Raw genomic sequence first — 10,648 nt, 5'->3', positions numbered from 1 at the left:
TAAGTTACGGTGTTGATGCTGGAAAATTCCTCAACAACCAATGCACTTGTTTTCTGAATGATAGGATTGAATTTAGTGAGACACAACTTAAGCAATTTTTTTACTCCCCCCTCCAATCAACCTTACGTGAGATTTTTCAAAATGATTATTTTTAGTGTAAATATCTGCACTTCATAGCACGGTGATAATTAATAATAACATAGTTAAGAATCATAGAGAGATCAAACTACAAAATACTTAATGCAAGTTAACAATTTCTTGCAGGAAAAAAATTACTTGATATACACCAAGCTTCTGTGATATGGGTTGAGATTCACTGTGACCATCTCACGTATTATGTTTGATTGTTTGTGCTTTTTATGTTTGTTATACTGAGCCACTATAAAATGGCAAACTATACTGTATGTGGACAATTTGATAAATAAATAAAATTAATTACTGCACTCCCCCTTTTTTGAATAATAATAGAGAACATTTGCAGTAAAACAGCAATGGACCATGAAAAAAAAAATCATTTTATTTTTCCAGGATTCAAAACACATCTCACAATTGCTATTCAGATATACTGGTATAATTATGTAGTCATCATTCTTTGAAGTACAGTGAGGATCTACTGTATAAACTGCAAGTACTTAAGCAATCGGAGCCACTTCCTTTCCTAGCCAAGCATACTTCAGTCATACGGTCAGATTCAATCAACTACAGGTTCAGTTGCCACAGTAAAAAATACTAACCATAATAGAGAAAATGGTGTTATTTATTTATTTTTCATTGTACATCCATCTGCTTATAATAATTTTTTTCAAAATAAAAATAACTCTTACAGTAAAATATGGCATTATATTGGCCAATAAATAGATCTTATAAAAAAAGTGCAATAATGGTCACCAAATATATCTTCCACTACCTCTATGATTAAATCAAATCACTATATTTTTCATATTCAATCCATAGAAACAAAATAAATATTAATAGCACTTTACAGAAATCATCATTAAAAACAGATAAATTCATTCAATTCAAAGGTAGTTACTTTCAGCAAGCAAGGTGACCACATTTCTAAATTTTGCAGAGGCAGTAGTTAAGTCATGTTTTATACAGATATCCATGAGGGGTCAAACTAATTTAGATACTTTGGTAATATTTACAGCATATTTAAGAGCCAAAAGCCATTAGATACACGACTGATTCATTTAGAGCAGAAATTCCACAGCAGAAGAATCTTCCACCTCGCTCTGAATCAGAAAAAGTACCTCGGGATGCTGCACCAAGCCATTTATTCCAGTTCTTTTGTTGCTAAGGGTCAGCTACAGCTAGCTAGCCGTAAGAAGATAATGAAGCACTCATAGCTAATGTCACTTATTTCTTCATTGAGTTGATGAACTCTAATAGTTATCAGATTCAACACCCAGATATGTACATACTTAGAGCAGTACAATTAAATAACAGGCATTTTTCCACTGTGGAATTTGTGCACCAGCAAGTGACTCCATAACGGTTTACTGCTGGCCAGTTCATGGTTTTTTCTAAACTTTGAATACATCTTTTTTAAATTTACGTCTAATGGTCAATCCATTGTGTAATATTTCTTACAAACACCTCGAGCCAATTATATAGCGAAGCATATGCCACTTAACTCAGACAAATGCCCAGTAAAATGCAACTTAGTGAGAAGGAAAGAACTAAAAATGCAAAATAGAGCTAGACATGGTTTCAACAAAACTTAATGAAGAACCACATGGAATAATAAATAATGGAGTACTTTGGATACTAATAACTGGTATCCAAAATTCTTAATTTCACCAGACACTACTCAGTAATAATGCTGCTTGCTTGTCTAAAGGTTACCACTTTTCAACATATGCTTGCTTCATATGCAGTGTGTTAACTGGGCAATAAGATGACCTGCTACAATTCATGTAAAATAGAAGCCTAGTTTTACCGTCCAATACATGGCCACAGCTCTGTCTAGTAACATTCCACAGTAAAGTACAAATCACTGGAAATTTGACTGGAGAGAATCAATAAAGACATTAGAAATGCATCAGAAAGAGAATTCACTATTGTCCATTTTTTAATAGCACGAAGACCTATGATCGGAGCTCGATGTATGAGCTCTGATTTGGTGCATCACCAATGATTCTGATATTTTTCAGTTTACTGATCATAATATCACTACTTAACGTTTTAAAAATTGCGTAAATGATAATTAATACTAAAAATATTAATCTTCAAAATGAAATGCTAACAGGGATGATTGGTAATTGCTGAAGAGTACATGAAATGCTCACTAACTACTAATTACTGTAACATTGTCAACTTATGTAAGATTGGAACTAAGTAAATAGCAGTTAATAATCAAACTGTAATACTTGGTGCCACCAACTGGCATAAAAGCTGCACACTTTTCAACTTTTAAGTTACAACACCACAGGCTTTCTATATACAAGCGAGCTCACATGATCACCACTGATCTTAAAACCCAAAAATAATTCCTATAATTACTTCAGCAAGTTACTATTTGCAGGACTTACAATGACATCCACCCTATTCTTTGAGCTTATTTACAAACAAAATCCACAACAGCAATGAGTGGAGTTGCTTTTGCATCAAGTAACATACAATCAACTAGGAACCTGTTTTGAATGATTTTCAAATGAATACATGAGTTTATAACTTCCACTACTTCAGATTCTCAAAATATCTGAAGTAATATGGATTACACATCCTTAACTAAATACAGAAATTTATCAGTTACTTTCATCTAACTATTAATGCCTATTTTCAATTACATACAACTTTACTAGTTTCTTCACTAAGCAGGCTGATCGGTGATAATATTAATGCAGTCACACAAGATCACTAAATAGAATAGATACAAGTCAAACTGAGAGCTAAATTTATCACTGGAATGTCGACTACTTGAGAAGCATACTAAAACAGATATGAAATGCCATGGTCTGCATTATCCTCTAAGTTTCACCTCAAAGGGATCATTTCAAGTAGTATCACAAAATGAATACTGAATCAGATAATACATTTTCCCCAAGGATTAATAACTTTTTACCACTTTCAACCCACTTTATTCTAGAAACATCAATGTTTGACTGAGAGCAGTAGTTCATCTTCCATTTTGTAACCCACACCCCACGCTATCCCACATTCTTACTTATGTCTTAATCACACTATCATTTTTTCTGCCCCTAATGGGCGACAGCTCTAGAGATCACTCCAATGATGGGGGAAAATGATCGTTTCACACAATTGTTTTCTGCGATGTCTCCAGGGATGGGAAGTCCCACCCCTTTTTCCATCACTCAGCGCATCCCTGTTACCCTCACTTGCACCGTCTCTCAACCAATCAGAACACATGACTGCCAGCGGTGACTGTAAAACCAATTTTGGTTTTTAATAGAATGACAGTTGCACAAACGGAAAGAGACGGAAGAAGCGATTGAAAAAGGGACGGCGGAATGACCATGTGATTCAGAATATGTTGGGAATAGGCAATCACTGTTTTGATCCCTCAAAAGCTATTGCTGGAGGGACGGAAAAAATGATTGAGTGATTTAGTAATATGCCTACCACTAGGGCGAGTGCAATTATCAGATATGCTTCTGATTACTTCCACTGTAATTAGACTACTTTCATGAAAGCAATTAACAGCCAAGAAGTAGGAACCCATGAGGACACACACACAGTCAGGTACGTAACCAATAACTTAAGAAACCTTCCTTTAAGAGGACAGCCTGACTGAATAGTAGGTTTCATCATAGCAACAAATCAACAATGGATACTGTTTCTTGTGCAGCCATTGAGTGACATTATTGTTGCCTAAAATATGTCACACTGAGTCATTAGTGCATCTGAGAAAACAAGAAATGAAGGAGGATTTAAATAAATGAAATTTCATTATGAAGGAGGAATTTTTGTTAATGCCAAAAGCACAATGATTAGCATCTGAATTCATTAACTAATTCCACTTCATGAAATATTTTCCACACTAACATTATCATAATGAACTTCACTCATCACATGCCAAGCATGGGGCTTCAGAAAATTGTAGATCTCTATAAAATAACAGGAACTAAGATAAACTTGCAATGAAATAAATGGTTTCAGGTGTTACTCTGTGGCTTCTAACATTCAGTATATATTTGTACAGGACTTATTAAACCGATAAAGAATCTAATAATGTTGTTACAGAGAAACAAGTTTGTACCACAAAAGCCTGAGGAAGAACTAAGTGTATACTGATTGTTATAATAAACAAACTATGTCCTTTTGAACAGGAATGTGCTAGTACAGGATGTTTAGCCTTTGAAGAAATATTAATCATCTCAAAGGGGATAGCTACTAAACTATGACTCCATCAGCCCTTTCGGAGCTGCGAATGATGTCTGTTCTCGCGTAATGCACTGAAGATGAACTTTCCCTTTTCTAATTCCTTTCTGGAAAAAGTATTATTACATGCCCCACTGAATTATTTTCATTCATATCAATTTGAAACCAGGGAGGGTCAAACTTATGAACACTTTAATTCCCTTGAATCCCTTTTCCATTGCAGCAAAACGGCAAAAAATCAAATAACTAAATGCATGCACACCAATGTGACTGATCTAAATGAAATCTTGGATTTTCCAATCCATCATTCATTTGATTGACATGACATGGATTACTGCAAATTATCGAGTCTTCACAGGTTTATCTACAATCATTAACTAGCGGATAAGTCTCTAATAAATAAAATGCCTTAAGCATAATCTCGTGTTCTATCATGATATATTTTATAGGCAACTAGACGGAATTTCTCTATAAATTACCATTTCAGCTACATTATTTAAAAAATTCTGTTAGACTTTCACATAAGGTTGATAATAATAAACAAAAAACTTCAAAACATATTTGCATTTCTGGAATCAGACATATTAGGGCTTCCTTAAAATGAACATAGCCAATTGAGTATTGACTTCATACTAAATATGTACTACATACACATTTTTGTTCTCATTGAATTTAGCCTGAAAAAATTATTCATGGACATTTAGGAAATCTTAATACCACAAAAAATCATCAAATTCATTTGCCTTTAAAAAATCATCTTTCCTAAGAAATTAACCCAAAGGAGTCCTTGATCTTCACTCTCTTGAATCAAGCACATCCAAGTAAAAAGATGCATGTGACAAATCATAGCTATCAAAATAATGACGTCATTTAAGACATAACAATTAAGAATGAAACCACATTAAAAGATCTACAAACAACCACAATGAGGAATTGTATGAACAGCACCTCACGTAGTGGCCGCAAAATTCTTATGAAACAGGAGTTAATGATGGGAAAAAACAGGCGCAAGGCACCAAAATGGCTTTAACTAATATGACTGCTGACATCTAATCAGCGGACATTTATCCAACATATAATAAAATTAAATCAATTCATTTCAATTTGTACTTCAAAATCCAAAGTGAATAAGAATCCAACCAGAGAAAGTATCCATATATAAATAATGGTAATTATAGAGAAGGCCCAGGCTGTTCAGTACAATGGAAGTACACCTCTACCCTGTTGTGTGGAACAGGAATTTCTATTTAGAATTTCGAAGAAATTAATATGTACTTCTAAAAAGATTCCATTTAAAAATGTCAACATTTAAATTCCAATTATTTTTAAACGAAAAAAGATTCAGTTTAAAAAACTACTCCATTTCAAAACAGAATGTAAATGGTCACAGTTTAAAACTTGAACAATATTACGGATAAAGTATCAGAACAGCAAAGTTTTCCCAATGGGTCATTGCCTAACCTGACTTCTATTTGAATGTATCCTGTGGATTTTAGTATTTCAGCACTAAAAAAATTATAATTCAAGGCCAGACGTAGAATCAAACAACCTTCGAGTTGAACAGAGAATGAAGTTACTAGTGGAGCAGGCCTTTAGTGTGTGGGATTTAGAATACAGTCTGCATTAATGATGATATCCATTCATGGAGTAGACCTCAAGGCGCACACCCATGTAGCCCATAATTCACCCCCTATCCCATTCATTGGAAAATATACCATTCTGAAGTCAATTAGATTCAATTTTGAAATGTTTGCGCTTCACGAGTAAAGATGACTAATTGCTTTTCAATCTGAAAACGGGAGATGAGAAGTTGATAGAATTGCTATAATAATCATCACTGATTTGATCCATTTAACTAAGGAATAACATGAGATAGTGGCACAGAAATATGGGGCACAATCATCTACAGGGTCCCTTCACCTCCAGATGGAGTGTGTGCAGGCTGGGGTGGACTTGAATGTTGGATTTCAGGAGGACTAGAATGTTGAAGCATTGTTGATGGACTAGAGTGTTGCAAAGAGGGGGGGTTACTAGGGTGCTGCTGCTGTTGTGGTACTTGCTGCTGAATGGAGGGTGCTGCAGAGTCCAAAGGTCTGGCGGTGGTGGTGGTGGTGGAAACTGGAGGCTGCGAAGGAGTAGGCTGAGGAGCAGGGTCATCGGGTGGATGTAGGCGCGAATGCAAGGATAGGCTGTACTTCTGTGCAAATGACTTCCCACACTTCGTGCAAGTATGCGGCTTCTCGCCCGAGTGTCTTTTGGTATGCTGAACGAGACCGTGCTTCTGTGCAAAAGATTTCCCACACTGCAGGCAAAGATGTGGTTTGTTGGGCTGAACAGGCGTTTGGGATGCCGTGGTCCCGATCAATCGGCCGTCCGTCAGCGAACCAGAGCTGGAGCTTCCTCCGGCGGAGGCCATGGCAGCGCTGCCGCCACCGCTGCCCGCGGGGACCATGCTCCTGGCCACCGGGTGGTTGCCCGCCGTCATCCCGGGGAAGGCGAGCCCGCAGAGGTCGGTGACGAGCGACCTCTCACCGGCGTGCAACCGCAGGTGCAGGGCCAGCCCCTCCCGGCTAGCGAAGCAGTTGCCGCACTCCCGGCAAGCGAAGGAGCGGCCGCCGGCCGTGTGCGCGGCGCGGCAGTGCACCGCGAGTTCGCACTTGCGCCCGAAGGACTCACCGCAGTGCTGACAGGCGAATGGGCGCTCGCCTGTGTGCAGCCGTGTGTGCGCCACCAGCGTGCGCTTCTGCAGGAACTCCTTGCCGCACATCTGGCACGAGTAGGGCCGCTTGCCGTGGAGCCGCGCGTGCGACACCAGCTGGAACTTGCGCTGGAAGGCGTTGCCGCAGTCGGGGCACACGTAGGGACGCTCGCCGCCGTGAAAGCGCGAGTGCGTAGTGAGGTGCTCCTTCTGCGAGAAGGACTCGCCGCACTCAGAGCAGGCGAAGGGCCGCTCCCCAGTGTGCAGCTTCGTGTGGGTCACCAGGTGGCGCTTCTGCGAGAACGTGCGTCCGCACTCCTCGCACGAGAAGGGCCTGTCCCTCGAGTGGACCCGCGTGTGGGTCACCAAGTGGTGCTTCAGGGTGAAAGACTTCTTACACTCAAGGCAGGTGTACGGGCGCTCGCCGGTGTGCAACCTCTGGTGCGTCACGAGGCAGTGCTTGTGGGCAAAGGATTTTCCGCATTCGGAACAAATGTAAGGGCGTTCGCCCGTGTGGACTCGAGTGTGAGTGGTGAGATGGTGCTTGAGAAGGAAGGATTTCCCGCACTCCTCGCACGAAAAGGGTCGTTCTTTGGGCTTCCCCGGACATTTGGGGTCTTTAGGATTCACGGTTGTGCCCGTTGCACGACCACCATCGACTGCCTCTACTTCCGAGGAGGCCCTCTGGTCGCCTTGTGGCGACTCGGTTATGCCCGTCTGTGTTGGACATACAGACACTTCTCTCTTTACAGTATCCCCACAGTCCAGAGGAACCACAGGAGGCTGGAGTACGCCACAAGCGGAGAGCTGGTGCTTGGCGGCTGCTTGAACGTGCTTGTCAGCAAACACCAAGCCATTTGTGCCACAGCAAAAGGAATTTGCGTCAAAATTACACTTAGGATCCACAAATGGTCCAGGGGCCGACGGATTGCTAAAAATATTTTTTCCGTGAACACGAGAGTTATTTTGAATGTTATCGTTCATCAAGAACATCGTTCTACACATAAAATTGCTATTCATATTTTTGCTGTGATTGGCCTGCTTGAGACCAATATTTTGCTCGTTATTCACTGCTTGAGGAGTCTTGAATATATCATTTTGAAACCTAGATGCCTGCCGATTACTCGCCGCACGTCCACTGGAAAAGTCCACTTGATTTCCACTTCGTTTGGCGTTACTATTAACTCCGTAATTCTTCACGCCGCAAGATGAGGCTATAGCCCATGGGCCGTGAAAAGCTGCAGCAGAAGTTGAATTGCCACAAATACTTTTATGTGATCCAATCTGGTAACTACCACCGTTCTGGAAGACATCCCTAATGATGGAATCCTCTTGCCGTATCCTTTCCACCAATAATTCAGGTACAACTTTCAGAGAATCAAGATGCACTAGCGAGGGATGGCCAGTCCAACCCATAGACGTCGATATTCCTTGATTCTGGCTGCTGAAAGTAGAAAGAGAAAGGTATAAGAATACAATTTTCCGTGATAAAACGAAAATGGCCATTATTAAGTATTTTAATCCTTTCATATCAACAAAACATAGGTATATAACTGCATTAAGAAAGTAACGATGAATAGATGATGCTTAAGTTAATTATCTACAAGTACCTTCCCCACTTAGCTGCATTTCTGCCTACGAACTCAACTAGGCGTCGAAAACAATGCCATTAAATGTCTTTCACCTCCAAACCGATAGGTCCGCCATTTCCTAACATCAGCAAGACAGAGAGCCTACGGATATGTATTTGATTCGCTCTTTAAAATATCACTAATAGAATCATAAAAAAGGAATAAAAACAAATCTGCGTTGACATCCGCTCATTCACTATTTGAAATTGAAACCAAAATTTACATTAACACCTTTTTTCGTTTGGCTCGGTAACCCAAACTTCGATATCGATTTCGTACGTCATCCAAGTGTAAACAAACATGCGTTGCGCACCATCAACATCAACTTTTCTGCGCTTTCAATTTTCAAGCAGCTACGATGTACGAGACGAAATGACCTACAGCTACCGCGAAAATAAAATGTATGCTCCAACGATAAACAAGAATAATAAGAACGTGAATAATTTCTATCAGCAACATCACGGGCAAGGTACAATTATACAACATTTCCAAAAGTAACAAGAAAACAAGTGTAAAAAAATCCATCCTTACCCTTTACAATCTAATAGCACATCTTCCTTCTTCACGAAATGAGCCACTACATCGGAGGGGTTCCCAAACGGTGGGTAAAGTAATGCAGTACAGTGCAAGCCCAAGTCGTTCACCTCACTTGTATCACAAGACGATTTCACCGGACTCTGCGAGTCATAATTAGATTTCTCAGAGGAAATTTCATGACTAGATTGGATTGTTGTCGATGAGCTGTCATTCGGTATATTCTTTTGCTTCACTGGTTCCGCTTCCTCCTCGTATCCAGTTTTTCCAGATGCATGAGACGATGGATCGACATTAACTTGACTGCAACCCCAAAACGAGGATTGATCATTTGATGCAGTGATAGACTGCTGGTTGGTCTCAAAAGGTAGTTTGTCCTTATCTCGACCGTACAACAGTGAGTTCACTCCTTGAGCTATATGAGGATCTGTGCCATGAACTCCTACACTACTGTTTTGTTTAATATTGCAACCAGGGAGTAATTGAGGCTCACCACTACCTGAGCCTACATCCATATTAAATGACATTCTATCTTCATCTTGACCTTTAAAACGCTGCTCCACAACATTTAATTCCATTCTACAATTTCCTACAGGTAATGTGAGGGTATCACCTCCATTGTCCTTGTGATGCCAATGGTACGCCCATTGTTCCGGCACTTGGCAAACATGGGTCATATTTCTATTACAATTTTGTTTTCTTTCTTCATGGTTATACACCTGCAAAAAAGGAAAATTAGTGTCCCCCGTAATACGCCAAAGAACACTAACAACGTTCCCAAGCAAATATATTACTCACAGCGACAATTAATGCAAATGTGGACAATAATTGACAACAGCAACTTAATTGATATACCGATATACTAACGAACATTTCATAATTCTCGATGACAAAAGGAACTGATCGAGCACTATGCCCTTATCGTAAATGCCAAACTCTCAGTGGTGATTCCACATGAACGCGTAAATGGAACCAAAACATTATATGGATCATATACCACCAACTTAAATTAAGCATGGGCGAATAGAATTCGAAACAATGGGCTAAGACAGGTCAGTAATTTGTGATTATAATCATATAAATTCCACGATGTTCATTCAACCATACTGTAAACAATAAGCAACTCCACAACGTTTTTAAATAGAATAAATTTCAAGTTCCATGCATCTCTTCCAAGAACCTAAATGGTAATTGTATGTTAAATACAGTGATGATCGTCATCACTACTTCGATATTGAAGAGCATTAAAATTTTAGCAAATCTCATTTTACTAACCTCGCCGACAGTCCAAATTTGTTGTCACGGCTTTTAAACGGACAGCGGAGTTATTTAAATGGAGATAATCATTTTTCTATCAAAATATTTCCTTTCTGTCAAAATTAGACATTGCCCATGAATGCCGATTGGTTCCTAAAAGTTGACTGTCGAATTGATTTCCCCG

The 10,648-nt window shown here is 39.4% G+C and overlaps 1 protein-coding gene across 3 annotated transcripts; it reads right to left on the bottom strand.

Annotated features, from left to right (window-relative positions):
• Positions 1 to 494: 494 nt before the first annotated feature.
• Positions 495 to 10,569, bottom strand: LOC124159509 (zinc finger protein 304-like). 3 transcript variants are annotated; one of them, XM_046535365.1, is made up of 3 exons: positions 10,483 to 10,569; positions 9,205 to 9,926; positions 495 to 8,486 (listed from the first exon to the last, which is right to left on the bottom strand). In XM_046535365.1, exons 2-3 carry the CDS (start codon positions 9,882 to 9,884, stop codon positions 6,248 to 6,250), a joined length of 2,919 nt encoding a protein of 972 aa, XP_046391321.1. In that variant the 5' UTR covers positions 9,885 to 9,926; positions 10,483 to 10,569; the 3' UTR covers positions 495 to 6,247. The 3 variants fall into 3 exon arrangements, with proteins under 3 accessions (XP_046391321.1, XP_046391319.1, XP_046391320.1); XM_046535363.1 differs by lacking the exon at positions 10,483 to 10,569 and adding an exon at positions 10,006 to 10,258; XM_046535364.1 differs by lacking the exon at positions 10,483 to 10,569 and adding an exon at positions 10,006 to 10,258 and having other exon boundaries at positions 495 to 8,483.
• Between the last annotated feature and the right edge of the window lie 79 nt (positions 10,570 to 10,648).

This window comes from Ischnura elegans, chromosome 5, assembly GCF_921293095.1.
Source record: "Ischnura elegans chromosome 5, ioIscEleg1.1, whole genome shotgun sequence".
In the NCBI taxonomy this organism is placed as follows: domain Eukaryota; kingdom Metazoa; phylum Arthropoda; class Insecta; order Odonata; family Coenagrionidae; genus Ischnura; species Ischnura elegans.
This window is presented reverse-complemented; position numbering and strand designations above follow the sequence as displayed.